The 18,764-nt window shown below is 39.0% G+C and overlaps 1 protein-coding gene and 1 long non-coding RNA gene across 2 annotated transcripts in view; one reads left to right on the forward strand and one right to left on the reverse strand.

Moving 5' to 3' along the window:
- The window catches only part of RAI14 (retinoic acid induced 14), a 71,487-nt gene that overhangs the window by 46,074 nt on the left and 6,649 nt on the right, over window positions 1-18,764 (forward strand). The window contains exons 3-13 of the mRNA XM_088532105.1: window positions 6,510-6,598; window positions 8,313-8,377; window positions 10,563-10,620; window positions 11,248-11,318; window positions 12,716-12,822; window positions 14,686-14,864; window positions 15,498-15,526; window positions 16,551-16,637; window positions 17,295-17,381; window positions 17,973-18,024; window positions 18,347-18,465. Of these exons, the coding sequence (XP_088388231.1) occupies window positions 6,510-6,598; window positions 8,313-8,377; window positions 10,563-10,620; window positions 11,248-11,318; window positions 12,716-12,822; window positions 14,686-14,864; window positions 15,498-15,526; window positions 16,551-16,637; window positions 17,295-17,381; window positions 17,973-18,024; window positions 18,347-18,465 (943 nt within the window). The remainder of the gene's footprint in view (window positions 1-6,509; window positions 6,599-8,312; window positions 8,378-10,562; window positions 10,621-11,247; window positions 11,319-12,715; window positions 12,823-14,685; window positions 14,865-15,497; window positions 15,527-16,550; window positions 16,638-17,294; window positions 17,382-17,972; window positions 18,025-18,346; window positions 18,466-18,764) is intronic.
- Window positions 11,867-18,764, reverse strand: part of LOC148593136 (uncharacterized) — a 396,995-nt gene continuing 390,097 nt past the window's right edge. The window contains exon 3 of the long non-coding RNA XR_015913798.1: window positions 11,867-11,885. This is a non-coding gene — a long non-coding RNA (uncharacterized LOC148593136). The remainder of the gene's footprint in view (window positions 11,886-18,764) is intronic.

Raw genomic sequence — 18,764 nt, forward strand, 5'->3', positions numbered from 1 at the left:
GCTCATAGCAAAGATCTGAGCACTCAGTAATCTTAACAACTGATTGTACGAATGCAGCATGCATTTTATCTCCCAGAGATTTTTTTAAAGGTCTTTTCTGTCAGTAACTATACTTTTGCTCTGATTTCTCATCCAAAGGACATCCTGTTCCCAGGATATCTAAGAAGGTTCACATTCTGAGTTGTGGGGTCTGTTTGCTTCTTATGCCTCTGTGCACAAGTAGCAATGTTAGCTGGCAACCTTAATCTGTGTTTGCAACAGACCGGTCTCTCTTTAAGTTGGCATTTTTAAAGGAGAGCATGGAGGCTAGGCATGCATATTGCCTAAGAGCTGAGGACATTTATTCATATTTGGGGAGAATTTTAGATTTGGGAGAAGAAGGGATTGGTTGTTATTTTTTAAGACAAATTGTTTATACTAGCCTAGATGTTTGTTTTGTTTTGAAAGAATAAACCACCATTCATTTTCCAATTTAAGGAACAATTTCAGCATAATCTAGGTTTACTCTCCTGTGGTGATTTGTTTTCTGATCTTTGTATGGGTGCCTCCTACTGTTCGAATTTTCCTCCTCAGTGATTCCTTATTGCACAGCCTAGTGCGTTGTGTAGCTGAAGATGACATTAAACTGAAGTTCTCAGCCTCAGACAGTACCTAAAAAGGTGCAAATTAGACATATGCCCCTGCAGTGGAAGTTACTGTCCTTTTTTAATACTTCACCGCAGCTGAGCAGACTTTGAAACAGGAGTAGTGCAGGTAGAGGTATGAGAGCAACAGTGGGATGTAGGTAACTTAAGCTGGTGCTTCTGAAACCTGCCGCTGAGGTTAGTGCACCGGTAAAAAGGATGAGGAAGGACTCCATTAATGAAGAGGCAGGACCTTTTTTTCTTTCTCTCAGATCAAAGATGGGTAGCATATTTCAAAATAGTTGGGGTTGATAGACTTGCCAGTACTGAGCTTTGGCTGAATTTCCTCTGCAGTTGAATAACTGGCTGTTCCTAGAACACACATAGTCTGAAGTGAAAGACTCTCTCTTACTAATGCAATCAGGGAAAGCTAAGGATTTGGTGACCTTCACAGGGAAATGCCTCAGGTTAATGTTGGTTTGTAGTTTTAAGTTGAAATACCACCTTGGGTATGACAGCCCTGTTGCTCCCCCTGCTCTGGCAGGGCTGGTCCTGTGACAGTGTGATGAAATGGGGCAAACGTTGTTTTTGTTTTCAACCATTTTTTCCTCCCAGGTAAATAGATAAATATAATAAATAAATAATAATAGATAAACAGATAAATTGTCCCTCTCTAATTATGGATCATTTTATCACGTGACAGAGGAGACTGTCTTGAACTCGCTGTGGAGCTCTTGCAGGCACTTGTTATGCACAGAAATGCTGCCCAAGTTGTCCTCATGGCCCTTTCTCACCCGTGTCAGCTCGCTCTGACACTCCTGCCACACAGCCTGTGTTGGAAAGCAATCAAGAGCCAGATACCACTGAATATCTTTATTTCTGCTGGTGTTACTGAAGTGGAAATTGAGGTTTTGACTGACCTGGAGTGTAGTTTGAGGGAAAACGGTGTCTGTGAAATCACTATAGTTGTTGTAAACCAGATGCTGCCTCCTGCAAAATGTGTAAAAGTTCAACTCAGTGCAGAAAAGCAGCCAGATTATCAGTGGGTCTCTTCCTGACTGAGACAGTTTGGCAAATCACTTGCCTGTCTGGCCTGGTAGCAGAAGTTGAAAGTCTTCCACTTCAGTATTTTTTTAATTAGCATCACAGAGGCTCCAGGCAGCTCTGTATCATTATTTTATCTGTGTTGTTTGTTTGTGTGGAGGTATCGGTCAGTCAGGAAACTGTAAATCATGAAACTCTTGGCAGACAAGTACAACTTTTTAAATTCAACAAAAGAGTTGACGTACGTTAGAAAATTAAGAATGATTGGCTTTGGGGAGGGATGTTTTTACTCAAAATAAACCTTGACAATGGGTGTATGTGAGTTCCTAGTGTATTATTTCAAACATTCTTGCACTTAAAATATTTTAGAGCAGTCAGGTTAAAATGGCAGAGAAAGAGAGTATGTTGCAGTACGTGGCTTGTATGTGAGTTTCACTTTGCCTTAGGTTTGTTATAATTTTGTATTTGGCATTTTCTATTCATTGAGCATCCATAATTCAATCACATTCTTTATGTGTTTTAGGATTTGGTAAGTACCCTGCTTTCAGGCCACAGAGCAAATCTGTGCAGCTGAAATCACTAATTCTACACCAAAGCATCTCTTGAGTATGACCCTGCCAGCAAAGATGGAGCCCATATAATTTTCTCTTTTTTAAATATTTTTTTCTTTGCACAAATAGAAATTTCCTGATGCTAGAAGGTTAGTGTTTTAAATTAAAACTTCATATTTATTGATTTTATTCCATCATTTTCCACTCGACTTCTATGGTATTTTCCCTAGCTCTAAGGACCACCCACTTGTTTTAAGCCAGCTGTCAAAATAACATTTGGTAAGAGGATTGTGATCAGCTATGCAGGGTGTAGCTCTGTAAATGGTTAAGCAGAGAACGCGGATTCAGCAGACCCATATTTTGTTGCTGACTACCTCCACAAGCACAGTTAACCCCATTTTTACATGACTAACCTTTAAATGTGGATCAATTCAGTTCTCCTAGCTATTGAGAAATGAGCTAAGTAATGAAAATTACAGTGCTTTTCTGCTTCTGAGTTAGACTGTCTGGCATTTCTGGAAACACTCAGCATCTTAGGAAAGACCAGTTTTATCTGAACTCTTGTGCTCTGTCTGTCAGGAGTGATGCAGGAAATCTCCTCTCCTTTGCTAGCTTGACTCTATAACTAAAACATGGAAAACATCCTTTGCCCTGAAAAAGGGACAGGCTTATTTAAGAGTAAGCACTTTGCCAGTTGCTATCTCCTGTTTGTAAGAAATCTGGTGGTTACAACTACTTCAGGGATGTCAAATGCAGCTGTACACTCTGTTTGGTCACCAAGTGTTTGTGAACACCACCTCTCTATCGGTGTGCTTGAAAATGTTATTTGAGTGAGGGAAAATTGAGTTTGCCAGGACTCTGGGGTGATAGTTTTCCAGTTGACCCCAAATCAAATGAAATTTTGCTGTTCCTTTTTACTCTCATGCCTGTTTTCTCCATCTGGATTTTATGTTCTTCCTGAAGAATGCCATTTTTCATTGAGTCTTGGTAAGGCCTCAATAATTCTGATACTGGTACGTTCCCAGCAGGATAAAAGCAGTATCAACCAACTGATCTTTGTTGGCTGCAGGCAGGTAGGTTTCCAGTGCAGACTTTATAACTGGATCCAGTTGGAAACCACTGGCAAGAGTAGCTGCAGCTCTCTTGCATTGAAAGGTCTGGAGACAAACTAAAAGACCTGAAATGTGAAAAGCCTAGAAATGTTTTGAAGCAATGAAATAATCTACCTCAATCAATTGGCTCAGTTCAGCCTGGGTTATCAACACATTTGACTGTAAGCAGCAGCAATAGACTTCTTCTTTGTGAAGGGAAAACGCACTGTGCCAGAATGGGATTTAAGGCTGACTGAGACGCTAACCTTCAGTGCAGCCCTTGCTCCAAATCAGGCCTTACATGTTTGTTTTCGTTTGCTTAAGTCATTGCCCAACCAGGAAGAGACAAGAAAACTTGTTTGCTTTCGTTTAAAAGGAAGTTTATTCATGAAAGATGCAAGCAGAACGCACTCCGGCTCAAGGTTTGCAGATGGTGAGAACTGCAGCATTTGGAAACCTGCAGCCTTTGCCTCTAATATTTTAGGAAAGTTTGCTTAGCTGATAAAGAATTGCTCCGCACTGAAATAAACATCTACAGACAACTTTGTTTCAAGGGCCTTCCTTGCAGCAGCAGCCATCAATATCCACTACTGAGATTTGAAAAGAAGGAGAAGAGGAAGAGGAAGAAGAAAAGGCAGGGGCTATTAGCTCTAAAGTCAGCTAGCATGAGATGGTAGCAGTGCAAGGAGGGAGGGAGGAGGTGCACAGCAAGTGATGGGAGGGAGCTGTAGCAGCCCAACACAGTTTCATTTAGGCTACTTTACAACTGACCCAGGGTTAAACCTTATCGACCTCTCTTCTCATGTTTCCAGACAGTTGCTATATTTTTGTACTTGTTACATCCTTCCATCTTTCTCTCGTCTTTTATGTAGCTCATGCTGCTTTCAGATGATGTTTTCTTTCATCCATCAATCCGAGAGATGCTGTATTTTTAACCAGTCTTCTCTTACTTATAAAAATTTTGGAAGTCTGAAACTAAGCACCTGTATATGATGAGAATTGCCATGGGAATCTTTTGTACTGGGGAGATGGATGTATTCATGGATGTAGAGCCTGAAATGAGTTAAGTGTTTCTTCTCTCTTTGATGCTTTCTTTGCAGTCTGTTTTTACCTAAATAAAACTTCTTTTGCACTTGATTATTTTGTTGCATTTGGCACAATCTTACACAAACAGTTGGTCTGTAAAACCCTAATGTTCCTGATTTAGCCAGTAATTATTACTCGTGTATTTTTCTTGCAAATATTGTGAAATGTAAGCAAGCCAAGTGTGTGCTTCGTGGCCTTCCGAATCTTTGAGTGACTTTGATTGTAGTGTGTGTCTATACAGATGTACCTAAACAGGACCAGCATTTGCTGGTATGTTGTGCTGGCTAAATCAGAGGTGTTGGAATTTGTCAGAATCCAGCCATTTCCCCAGACCCTGAGAAACCTCCTCTTCTAAAGGAAATTGTTTATACAACTTTGCATTGGTCACCAAGTATGTAAAGTTTTGTTTTCCAGTGCCTAGAGAACAGCCGGCAGCAGTGCTCTGTTATGTTCTCAGAAGTGTTAACTCGTCGGTTTGTTTATTGAGGGAGCAACGGTGAGGATGAGCACCCGGGGTATTTTTATGTCTGCAACGAATGGGTCAAAGCTGGAGCGCTGCCGTTGCAGGGCTCCTTGGAGGAATCGGCGCTTGCTCCACTTGGCAGAGGGCTCTGCTCCAGCAGGCTCAAGCAGCAGCCCAGGCAGATGCTCTCCTGTCTGCCTTCACTCTCCGCTTTTTGCCAGACCTTGCCTGCAGGTTGTCTTCTCTGCTGGGCTTTCAAGAAGGTGGCAGAGAATTATCTAGAGCACAGAGAAGCCAAGTGTTGCAGTTCACGTGCTCTGTGCCAAAAACTCATCCAGGTCTCTTATTCCCAGTGTCACAGGCTGAGGTTTTGGTGTGAGGTTTTTAACATTTAAAGGAAACAGTTGTTTAAAATGTAAGCTCTTAAATACAATAGTTGGTGTGTCTGTGTGATTTGTTACACTCCCTCTAGATTCTAGGGAAAAAATCATTTAACACAGTGATGCCTCATGATAAAAATGAACATTTTTTGTATAAGACTAGAAAATGTCCCTAGAATACTGAGTTTTATAGTTTTAGGCCTATTCATGAAGGTCTAAACTTTTTGTACACAATTTAATAGTAATGGAAAATGTTTTGTCTATAATTTATTTTTTACCTTATTTCCCCTGAGATCGGCTTGGATATGCAGAGCTGTTTCCTATTAGGACCATGGGGAGTAATATATCCACCTGTATTGTGTTCATGTCTTTAAACTCACCTGAGTAGACACCATATGGATCGTGGAGATACAAACACTTCCATTTTCAAAAAGTTTTTGCTTTGTCTTTGCTTGTTGTCTTAAAGCAGGTCAACAGCATATGTATAGGACCACCGCTGTGAATCCTGAGGTGCCAAAAGTTTCAAAGATGAACCTTTCATCTGTAAAAAAAGGCTTAAAGACAGCATAGCTTCATAGGCATGTTCTGTAATTAAACCATTAGTAATTGGTGCTTTTGTGTGGGTCCTGCTGTGGTGTAACCTCCACAGTTTCGTGCTGTCCAAACAAGCAGATGCTTGCAGTGAAAAGCCAAACCGAAAGCTGAAAAACACACATCTAGCATAGTCTCACAAATATCCAGTAGCTTTTGTTCCTCCTGGGAGTATTCACAAACACTGATTTTTCCATCTACACTGAAGAAAGATTGGTTCTGTAAAGGACAATTCAGAAGCAGAAATTGATTTAGGTTAATTTAGAAACCAAATTTAGAAACTTTCAGAGAAACCAGATTTTTGTCCATAGAGAGAGGGAGATCAGGCTGAGTAAAACAACTAAGCCAAAGTCAGTCTTTGTGAATGTTCCTTTCACAATTCCCGCAGACCAGGCTTTCTGTAGGTATACATTACATCTCTAGCGCCATTAGTTTAGAAATGGGATGGAACAAGAAACACATAAGGTATATGGGATCACTTAGTGAAAGAGCAACCTGTGTAAAAAGTAAGAAAGAGCTTTTGAATTTGCCTTCTCACTTTCAGAGCTATTTTCTTCATGGGAGGTGGTAGAGGGGTGCCAGATCTAAGAACAAGGAGGATAGAACTTGCCAGCACTTTGTTTGTGAATGAAGGAGAAATGATGTCTTAATAAAAGTGACATATAAATTGTCTCTTCCAGTTTTCACCTAGCAGCCACCAAAGGGCACGCAGAATGTCTCAGGATCATGGTGACACACGGTGCGGATGTGACAGCCCAGGATGGTGCAGGTACGCCTCTCTGGACCTCTCCACACATGCAACATGATAGCAGATTTGCCTATCTAGCTCTTGGTTGTGCAGATGCTTCTTCCTTCCTGGTGTAGGAAAAGCAGCTGTACTGTTTGCAGGTTCAGATGTACCTGGTTTTCTCAGCGAAGACTGCAGGTCCTAAGCCCTTGGAAACTTTTGCCTTAACAGTATAAGTGTCAGCATTACATTGGACACCAGTTGCAAAATAGTCATGTGATTATTCTACATTAAAAAATATTTTTGTTAATTTCTTTTGGGGCTTTGCATAGATTAAATCAAGATCTTAATGTGTTGCTCTTATGTGTGTCCAAGCAAGTAACCCCATTAACTGTACAGGAGTTGCAATAAGACATTTCCCCAGGGTTAAGACATAGTGAAAAGAGCTGATAGAGGGTAAAGCAGAGCTTTTAAGCATGCAGTTTCAACCCTCAGAAGTCCTATGCCTTAATTACTACTCTATTAGGAGAATGATAGAAGCTGTATTTGACACAGACTTGCCTTACTAGATATCACTTTACACATCTATAGAGACCGAGCCCTACGTTCGCTCCAGTTAGCCCAGTCACCTTATCAACATCCTGTTTCTGGTAATGAGGTGCAAATGCTGGTTTTGCTGCATCTCTTTTGGCCACCATTGCTGCCTTAGGGAATTTCCTTCACAGAACGAAATGATTTGCCTCCACACAGAATGTCTGTGATGCTGGAAGAGTTATTCAGAACATGCATATAATAAGAGAATATATGCACTTCATTACAGAATATTAGTGAGAATTCATACTTAATTATGCCTCCGTTTTTTTTTAGTTCTTTGTTTAGATAATAACAGGTTGCCATCTCTCTCCTGGAAGTGCCACCCCAGTGTTTGGTTCCTTAGGAAAAGCCTTTTCTGTAATAGTCCCATCATTTTCTGTACAGCTCTGCTGTCACCAGTAGCTCTTCTATCTGTATCAAGTACTAAATCTTGGCTTCTTCTTTCTTCCTTTTATGGGTAATTTATTCTTTTGCTGTCTTGGCCTCTTCAACTTGCAGTTGCTCTGTAGATGAAACTAGAAGAGATATCATAATATTCCATCATAAAATCATAGTGAGTAAAGCACTGTGTTACATAGCAATGTGTAATACTATGAACTCACAAGAATTGAGTAAATTAACAGAAAAGGGAGTCTGCAAGATGCAGAGGAGGCCAGAGTTCCAAGTCCTCTTCTGTGGCCAGTCCATGGGTGATGGCAAGCTTGTTGTGGGGGTAGCTAGCAAGTTTGGTTATTCTTGCTTTTGCCACTGTCTCCTTTTTTCATTTCAAAATGGCAGAAATCATGAAGATACTTATCCCTCTCCAAGGGGGAAGGAATAGAGAAAAAGTATTTTATAAAGAAGCAGAATGTACAGCATCTCTCCACAGATAAACATGTTTTTTTTTCCATCAGAAACAAAACATAATATTAGACTGACTTCTGTCAGGGTAGTTCAGCACAGTGTTTGTGCATTTCATATATATGAATTCAGACATTAAGATTATTAAGATTATTCTGTGGCACCTCCTGGAACAGCAGTTGGTCAGGACCTTATTTATCTATGTTTGCTTTTTGGATGCTTTGATAGGAACAAGAGAGACAAAATCTTATTATTGTCACAGAAGAGTTTATGTGGTTTGGAGTGACTGAATGTTTAATTTGCTTTGTTTTTATTAACCTAGGACACAGCGCTTTACATCTTGCAGCAAAGAACAGTCACCCTGATTGTGTTAAGAGGCTTCTTCAGGTAAAGTAAAAATTAAATTCACTTTAATGTTGAAGGTTTTCTTTGATTCCTCTTGAAACGTATATTTTCTCCTAATAATCTAAACAACAGTCCTATTTGTTGCTGTCTTTCTCCTTACAACTAAGAAAATTGCTTGCCTTTAAGATCTTCATGGTGCTGTGTGAATGGGGGAGGGAGAGCAGTGCAGTGTCTTTGCTGAGTGGTCAGCAACTTACTTTTTCACTCTGATTTGACACATCAGGGTTGGATTCAAGCATTTCCTGTCTAATTTCCTGTCTTTTGTCTGTGTGGTTGGATGCTCTGGGAGCAAGTGAGTTAAGAATTATATGGGGAAAGCATTTGTTGTTTGTGGTGGGACTTTGACACTGATCTACGGGAATGTTTTCTGTCTGTGCATCTTGAAAGAATCAGTTATTGAATATAGAAGTGTCTCTCATGTTTAGAATCGGAGAGAAGAAACTGAAGTAGTTCAGATGGTAAAATAAGGAAAATACCCTATGTGCTTGAATACTCAGTGAAGTGAGGCAAAGGGCAGTGAGAGTTTAGAAGAAGGGTAAGAAAGGATGGGAAAGGAAAAGAAAAAGGAAGAGGAAATGGAGAGAAGATTTCAGTGACAGTGAGGCTGAAGATGTGCACTAGCAAACAAGCAGAGATACTGTCCATCTGAAACAATATCTCTTCCCTTTCAGACAGCCAGGTGAGTTTTGGTGATGGAAGTGGTCAGAGCAATGCAGTTTGGAGTTATTCATGAGGCTGTGGCTAAGACTATGGGCAAACTAATGAACACACAAAATACCACTGCTCCTGAGCACAGTGATACAGAAAAAGAGGGGTTCCTGTAACTTGACCTCCAAGCTCCTATTCTCCAGTGACCATAGGACTCTCTGCTGTCTCCTGTAACCTGTGTAAAGGTCTCTGACCTTGCAGAGTCCAATCTTTCCCCTGCAGACTCACTGTGAGCTGCCTCCCCTTTTCCTGCACCCTTGGAAGGGGTCATCATTAACCACCAGGACTCCCCTCGTTATGATTTCTTAATAAAGATAGTTCTAAATCAAACCCATTTACAGCATAAACAGTGACATCAAGCTGTCACTGATTGTATCGCATGGAGCAGCAACATCAACTTTTTATGCAACTAATGTGAGTGTGCTTTTAATACCAAGTATTTGTTATCCATTCACTTATCAGCTACAAATATTTTGCTGATTTCATTGCAAATATATTTAGAAATGTTCATGATGTTGTAAGTGCCAAACAATTGGTAACAGTCTCCAATTTATTCATACCCTCTGAATCAGTTTATCACTTCTGTGGACTATTTATACATGTGAGGAATGCCTAAGCTCAACAGGGTAAAACTGAATTTAAAAAGGCTACACAACTATATTATACAGGAAGAATATTATCATTTTTGTATAAAGTGTGGTAATATTCTATAACTGCATTACCTAGAAATCTTGCAAGAGATGCAAGTGCTGCATATGAAAGCCACAAACTCCAGTATTTGTCTTCTAGAAGGCTGTTATTTCGAGATGTGGTGTCTTAGTTATTTACTGTAAACTAAAACTAAAATCTTCTTTACCAAAGCACATCTTGATAAAGATTAATAATTGAGTATTTTTGTAGTTATTATTTCAAAATCTAGACAGGTTATTAGCATCTGTTAGCTAAAAAATACTGCAGAGTATAACTGAGTTGTAGAGACATTAGTTTTACAAATGAAAATGCAGTGTTATTTCCTTTGACAAAAGCATGAACTAGCTCAGACTAATTGTCTTAGAGCATGGTTACTTTAGCACTTATTGTAAGGTAAAACACGAAGCTTTTCTGGAGGAGTAGAGAGAGATTCTTTGCTTTTTGATTTCCTGATATAAATTGTTCTAAAACTATAACTTTTTTTCTTTTTCTTTTTTTTTTTTTTAGGAATATCTTCCTCTTTATGAGATATTTCTATAAGTTCAGTATAAGCTGAGACTTGGCTCAGAGCCAAGACAGGAGAGATCAAATTGGTGGAGAGGAAAAGTGTTCTTTTTATCAATACTTTGTTTCACTGTTCTTTTCTGAAGTAGCTCAGAGAACTATTGTCAAACATGTTCAGCATCCTGTCCTTAGCAGCAAACATATGTTTTATTCTCTTAGTGATTCCCTAATTGCTTTTGTTTCTTCTTCTTTCTGTATGCTGTAGTGTAAATGCCCAGCAGACAGCACCGACAACGCTGGGAAAACAGCTTTACATTATGCAGGTAACTTCTTTATTGAAAGCGTGCGCTATGTATTTTGCTATTTGCTGTATCCAGCTTTTCAGCCCCTTGGCGTTTTCTAGGTTCTAATTGTATAAATCTGGCAAATCACCTCCTGCTGACTGGAAAAACATTTGACACCATGGCAAGCTGTGTTAAAGACAGATTTATTTCTAGTCTGTCATGTCTTGTTTACCTTTTTAAATTTAAGATATTCTTGACTAACGAAAGAGTAGCTGAGTGATGCATGTCCCTACTGATAACTAACGATTTTCAGATATTGTCTAGATAAGTACCGTGAAAAGAGAATTTCAAGCATACAATTCGCTCTTGCACATGCAGAGCAGTTGGTATATCTAGGATTAAATTGATTCTGATTTTAGGGCATAAAGATTCATAAATTGAAGCAACGTTAAAGGATACAATGTGAGCTTTATTTCTGTATACAGCTTGCTGTTAATCCTCTTAGTCTTTCTCTTCTCTCCTGAAAACAGAGGAATATATTTGAATGTTTTCCTTGTGCCCTGCTCTAATGCTGCAGTATTGCAAACTGGAGGCATCGAACACAGATTTCAAAAATGGACTTTAATGGACTTTCATATGTGTGTTTTTTTTGGTTTTGTTTTTTAGCTGCATGTGGTTGTCTTCAGGTAGTTCAACTTCTCTGTGAGCACAGATGTCCAATTAACGTCAAAGACTCGGTATGTACATGGGACTATTGCAGTTCAAAGCAGTTTTACCACCCCCAGCTCGTGTCAGTCTCAGATGCAGCCCTTCAGAGCAGTACCACTCTTGTATTTTATTTTGGATTGCTCTGCCAGGGAAGGTTCCTTTTGTGGCTTGCCATAGCAGAGATAGAGAAGCATGTTGTCCTCTAACATGGTAAAGGTAGGATTTGTTGCTCATTAAATTGAGGGATTGGTACAAGTAGCTAGAATCCATTCTGCTATATTCAAAATCTATCATACATTTAGATAAAAGTCTTCCCATTGACTTCACTGGCTTTTGAACCATTATGTGGCCAAGTTTTGCGACATGCTGATAAAGCTCAGCCAGAATATGATAAATCTAAGGAAAAAAATATATTTGATGTAGGCTAATGGGTCAGAGTTGTTAACGCTGAGCATTATGAAGTGTCAACAAAAAGCCAGGTCTATCTTGGAAATTATGCAATTGCCTGGTATAAAATGCTCTGACGATAATGGGAGGGGACCTGACAAAATACTGTGCATAAAAACCAGCTTCAGCATTTTTTTTTTTGGGCGTCTCTGATCTGTCTCCCTTCTACCTGACATTTCTGGTAAAGAATCTATCACAAAGGTTAAACTTACAATTTCTAGCAGAAATATTTAAAAAGAGAAAAGGTTTCTTTTGTCTTAAGAAGAGAAGGTTATGGGAGCATCTTACAGCTTTCCTCAGATATATCATGAGAGGTTAAAGGCAAGACCCCCTTTGGAAGTGCACAGAGAAAGGATGACAAGCAACAGTCGCAAGCTGGGCAGTGAACCAAACTGGGAAATTCCAGATTGGTTGTAGGGAAGAAAATTTCTCACCATAAAAGTGGTTACACATTGGAACTGGGACCCCAAGAGATCATGGCATCCCTTGTGCTTGCACTTGCTTAAAACTTGACTGAACAAAGTCCTGAGCAATATAAACCAACTTGACTTCCTTAGGTTGACGAGCACACCCCAGGTGACCTCTCTCAGTGTCTGCCAAACTATAGCTATTCTGTCATTCTGTGAAATGTTGTATTTTTGTCTTGTGCTCAATTAAAATTCTCAGTTTTGTTGTGAAGCTACTTGAAGGAATTGCAGCTGCAAAAAAACATCATTTTACAGCATTAAGCAAATAACAAAAGAATTACAGAGAGCAAAAGCATTTCTGTTCTTAATGATGTGATGTGTGATACCATCCTTAACATTGCAACAGGTAGTTAAAGGAATCCCAGCTACATTTATGCTGCACAAGAAAAATATACTAATAGTGGCTTACATGAGCTGTGTGGAGGGAAAGTTTGTAGCAGAAATTTAAATCTTATAGTGATATTTGTAAGTGAATGGATTATAGTTCATAGTTGCTTTATATGTATTCCTAGGATGGGAACATACCTCTGCTGCTTGCAGTACAAAATGGTCACACAGAAATCTGCAAATACCTTGTGGATCATGGAGCAGATGTCAACACTAGGGACAAAAATGGAAGGTAGAGCAAACTAATATCACCATGTTAATTCTTTCCCAAGGCTGACTCTCAAATTAAGCTTTCTTCCTGAATCCTTCCCAAATTGTTGTTATATGAATTCATGCCCCCTGTATCAGAGAGCATACACTGATTTTTGAGAAGCCTTACAGAGTTCTGGCTAAAGGGAAATGTGAAAAAGAAACTAGGTAACTAGAATTAGATGTGCTGAAAGAATTTCCTTGGGCTGCCAGGGCAGTGTAAATGCCATTCGTAAATCCTTCATTCAGGAATCTGGTTGATAGCACTTACGTGAACATGACTTTGTAAATGTCCCAGTTTTAAATGCTACTCTGTTCTTGACATGCAATAGTGTCTCTAACATTAATCCTGAAGCTGTATTACTTGAGAGCAACATCCATGGAGGCTCTTTACTGTAATGCTGCTGCAGTATCCATACAGTTGCAGGATAGCAGCAGGAAAAAGTACAGTGAAACTTTGTTAGTGGAAATGCTGTCTTCTCAGAGAGGGAACATATGCAGATACATTGCATCAGTAGACATCTAACACAGCATAGTATTGTGGTCAGGAACACCCTGCAGTGAAAAAAATGTACTTGCTTGGATGATGATGGTAATGACCAGGTTCAACAGTCTTTGAAAATTCTGGCCTTTTATAAACAGTTATTAAAATTGCAAAAGTAAAGCAGGTTGCTGAGATAAGGTTTATTAGAGTGGTCTTTCTTTTGAAATTTCTAAAGGAAACACTGTTATCCCCCTTGGTTGCTTTGAACTGCCTCATTGGTGCTTTGAACTTAAAGTGCTGCCCACTCCAGGACCTCTGCCTTCCTGTCACTAATTAGTGTTTAATCAACATGTTAAGATGTTGCTAGTTTGAATGAAAGCCTTTCTGATATAGATGCAACAGTATTTGGAGTTCTTTTTTTTAGTGCTGTTTGTAGAAGCAAAGAAAACGATTCAACATGGAATTTACCTTTTCCACTGTCCTGCTAAGGAGATTAGTCTTGCATCTCCTGTTCACACATTTGTTCATGTTTTTGATTGGAAGAAGCTCTAATGGGGAGAACGTTTGAAAATGGCATGTTCAACTTCTTGTCTTGTTTAAACAACACTAATTATTTTGATCATTTGAATCCGTGCCTATGCCTGTGCCAATGTTATGCAGGTTTTCACTTGCACTACTTTCTAGCACAGCAGTGCAACAGCCATCACCTGCACAGGCCTCGCTTCTTGGCCACACTTAGCATAAGTGTTTAATTTGCCAGGGAAGTGGTCATCCTGATGCCTGGCAAGCCATATCACCGTAGTAGCCTTTCTGTTTCATAACTGTGCTGAGGAATGTGTTTGCCAGTGGTCTTGTCCAAGCTATTAGGCATGCTTTCAGGTTGAGGTGAGGGTGTCACTGCCAGGCAGGGATGCTGGAGCAAGCTTGGAAGTTTTCTGGAAAAACTTGGAAGGCGGGGTTGTCTGTTTGTTTGTTTCTTTGTAATTGTGTCTCTCATAATCCCTGCAAGTCACTTAGAAAATTACAGATAATATAGCATTCCCCTTCTGCGGGCTACCCTTATTCTGGTGTCCCCACCCTGTGCTGGCACTGGGGAACACGTTTTGAGAGATGTTGGGATATGACTGCAAAGTGTGGCAGGTCTTTATAGAAGGTCAGGCCAGGAAGCATAGGGAAGGGGAGGAGGTGCAGAGCAGGTGGTTGTACAGAGAAATTACAGTTTACAGGTATGTGAGAGTAAATACGTGGATAAAAACTTGGATTTCATTGCTCAGTAACTGTAGCACTTTTCCCTGACAAAGAAAGATCTGCTGCTTTAAAAACACTGTCTTGACATTTTTACGCCGTGTTTGTTTTGTCCAGAACTGCTTTGATGGTGGCTTGTGAAGCTGGTAGCCTTAACATTGTGGAAACCTTGCTTAGAAAAGGTGCAGATGTCAGTTTAGTAGATGTCTTTGGACATAATGCCCTGCATTACTCCAAGCTCTCCGAGAACACAGGGATCCAGAATCTCCTGTCATCAAAGATCTCTCAGGATGTGGGTATGTAAGAGATGATGATCTGCAGTTTATCACTTTGGCTAGCTGTATGTTTAGCAGGAAGCAAATTTACTTCATAAAGCAGCTTCAAAAATGTTTCAGAAGCCATAAAAAGCTTACACAGTAACAACTAGCATGAGACAAAGAGCTGAGCAGAAAGAGGTGTTTTGGAGAAAGAAAATGTAAGATGAAACAGTAGTGCAGAGAAGTCTTGTCTGCAGTTTGGAATAGATGGTCTGTTGTTATGTGAAGGTCTAAATGCGACATTTTAGCTTTTTGGTAGGAGATTTAGAGAAGAAAGTAATGAAGATGGAGGGCTTCATGGTCAAGCTAAAAAGAGTATCCAAAGCAGGAACCTAATGTGAAAGAATGATGACAGACTCTAATAGAAGCAAAAATGTCACAATCTTTTGAATTTTATCTCAATATGCAACAACAAAAAAAAAGAATTGGAGAAAGTAGGTAGTTCAAATGAGGTGTGAAAATTCTAGTCTATTTCTCACATTTCCAAGAAGAATTCAAAAACCAAACAAAGCATTTATGGTGTGGGAAGTGGAGCTGAGAGTTTGGTTAGGAATGGCAGCTAACTTTTTTCTTGATAGCTGTTCTTAACACTACTTCTTTTCTGCATTACAGATACAAAGTCACCAACTAAAGCAAAGCAGGTATTTGTCCTTTTTTGTTTAAAAATAATCTGGCTATACATAGGCTTGTAACTTTTTGAGAAACTACTGTTTGACATGCTTTTACAAGCACTAGTGAATGCTACAGTGAGATGTGCTACCAGTAACTGTATTTTTAAATGCGAAAGATTTTGAGTATCTAGATGACCTCTAGAGGTCCCTTCCAACCGTAAGCATTCTATGATTCTATGATTCTATGATTCTATGATTATAAGCACCACTTTTAAATTTAACTTCCCTCTGAAACAGCCAGTGGTGACAGCAGCCCCCATGGTGAGAAAAGGAAGGGAGGATAAACTGTGTGTGCGTGTGCTCATGGATGTGGGGAGCATTTTCCCCCATTTTTTGTGAGTAACTGCAGGAATTTCGCTCTTTAAAGTGTAGAGAAAATAAAGAAAAAGTCTCTGCACTTCAAAAAAGGATAACTGAACTTTATCTCCAGTTACATCTTACTAGAGACCTTACTTTGTGAGAATCTCTGCACGCTTAGCCAGTTAAATAGTTAAATACATGTATCTTTCATGTCTTATTTAGTGGTGCGGTATCTTGTGGAGCGCAGATATCTTGTCCCGCTGGTAGCAGTGCAGAGAGTCATTCCTTCTTTGGGTGGAGAAGTGGGTTTTTCAGACAGACTAAGCAGAAGTTGAGGGAGGTGAAAGGTAGTACCGTTAACATTGGCATGACTGAGCTGTGAATGAATGGAAGAATTTAAGGTCACTAGCGCTAAACCGATTGTCAGCTTGTGCTTTTTCCACTAAATCTTGTTTGTTTTCACTGAAGCATGTATTCCAAGGGGCAGAGTCTTATTGTCAGGCATGTTTAATATCTCTGTTTTAGTTGATATGTAGTTTTACATAGGGAAAGAAAAAAGGGGAGACACTGCATGAGCTACTAGATTGATATTAATGTGGGATTTTATCTATACTTTTTTTTTCATAAAACAACTTGCTCGGACTTTACTAACCAAACTAACAAACCTACCTTCTGTGGCTGGTGAAACTTTCAGCATGATCAAGGCTCTAAATTAAGTTCAGAAAGAAGCGGAACTCCAAAAAAACGCAAAGCCCCACCTCCTCCTATCAGTCCTGTTCAGGTAAAGAAAAAAACAATTTTAAGATGCTTTCAGGGGGTAAGAAATATTTTGAGCATTATGTGAATGATGTAGCCTGCATTTGCTTTATCATTATTTTGTTCTACACATATCCTGATGTGAGTGTTTTCTCTGACTTTGGGATGACACCATAAAGACTCTCATTAGTTAGAGTGAAAATTATCATCTAAAATACAGCTATATAAATAACATAATAAACATAATAAATAACATAATAAATAAATATACAGCTATATAAATGGAAGATGGATGCATCTTCCATTGAAAGTTAAAGGTTTCCTGGTTTTGCTGACTCCAGTAAGTAAAGGTACATGTTTTAAATATACATATATGTATACACGTGTACATTATGCATGTAATGTATATATATGAATATATACACATTATGTAAATGTGTATAAATATATAAGAAAATAAAATACGTAAAGAGATACAGTATAAAATGGAGCATAACAAATATGTTTAAGGTTAAACATAAATGTTACCCATATCACAGTTACACTGTATGTACTACTGACTCAGAAGAGCACTGATACTAACCCGGAGTTGTGACTTATTGTAGCACAAGCAAAAGTAGTATATATGTGGGCATATGTCAGCAGTACTTACATACACTTATTTATATAAAATATTTTACAGCTTAGTGATTTGTCCTCCCCACGCTCATCAACTTCAACTCCTATGACTGGAAAAGGACAGGCTTTCTTTGCTGACCAAGTATGCAAGGTATTCCAGGTGTTAATAGTTTTGGGGATGGAAAGTACAGTTCCTTAATAGTCTATTTTGCTGAGTACAGAGTCTGCAGTGAATGAATTAGCTGAATTTTGAGGATTAAAACGGAATCAAAATCTATTTCACAAGCAAGTAATCAAGCTGTCCTCACTTGCTTTGTAAATTACATTTACGTTTAGTAAGCATGTAGTAGAATTGGTTAGAAACTAGTACTTAGCAATGATTGTGAAAGTGTTAATGTTATGGGCGTTCATTACTCCCAGTGAAGTACATGGCATTGTGTGATACAGAAAGTAGAGAGACTTTCTTCAAAAGATATCAAGAAAATAGTTGTGTGTGTTCTGTCTCATCCTTTTCTCATGGTGTGGAAGATTTCACTTTTAAAATGAAAACAGTATATTGCACTTTCTTATCACAAGGAGGCAGCATTCCAAACTGTCTGTGGGTAGTTGCCCCAGTTTCACACACATTTAATGAGAACTGCCCAGCTGAATGCTTTTAGCAGGTTTGGAAGCATTAGCCACATGCTTCATGCAACTTTACATCTACTTTCTATAAACATGTTGTCTCCTGGTGTCTTAACAGGAAGAATTCAGTCCCCTGAATAATAAAGACAGGCTGAGTGACAGCACAACAGGTGAAGTAAATGATAATCTTTATTTTCAAATTTTGTACTATGAAAAATGTAAAAGCAATCAGAAATCAGCTCTGCTCTTCCCCCTAGAATGTGAGCCATAAAAACTATAGGCAGTAACTTTTTGTAATTTTGCTCGCAGGTCTTGACCAAAACCTCCTGCTTCCCTAAGCAAGTTTACACATTTTGGGGTAAAACACATCTAGGAATAGCTCTTTTGTTCACTATGCTAAGTGGCCATGGAAATAAAAGGCTTAATTTGAAAGGCAGAATATGCAGCAAGCTAGAGGATCAGTTCAGCCTTTGAATTTTTTTTCTCCCCAAGGTGCTGATAGTTTGTTGGATGTAAGTTCTGACACTGACCAGCAAGATCTACTTATGTTGATGCAAGCAAAAATTGCTTCTCTGACATTACACAATAAGGAGCTACAGGACAAATTACAGGTGCTGTATTTTGTGTTGTTCTAGTGATCTGTTAGCAGAACAGAGAACTGCTTACCATTTTAAAGAGATGTGCTGTGAATATAGTTTAAAGGACTTGTGTTAGTAAAAATAATAAAAAAAAAAAAACATGGAAGCACTCTGACCTAGAGGATTAAATTAGTGTTTTGATCTGCTTTTCGCATGAATTATCAAATATCTTTCTTTATTATGATAACTGCATCTTTAAGCATGCTGGTAACAATTGTGTTCGCAGAATTTTAATTTGAATAGCTTTGACTAGCTTATGGAGATTAGCCCAG

This window comes from Tinamus guttatus, unplaced genomic scaffold (genome assembly GCF_059628265.1).
Source record: "Tinamus guttatus ecotype Peru unplaced genomic scaffold, ASM5962826v1 Tinamus_guttatus_pri_ptg000455l, whole genome shotgun sequence".
NCBI lineage: Eukaryota > Metazoa > Chordata > Aves > Tinamiformes > Tinamidae > Tinamus > Tinamus guttatus.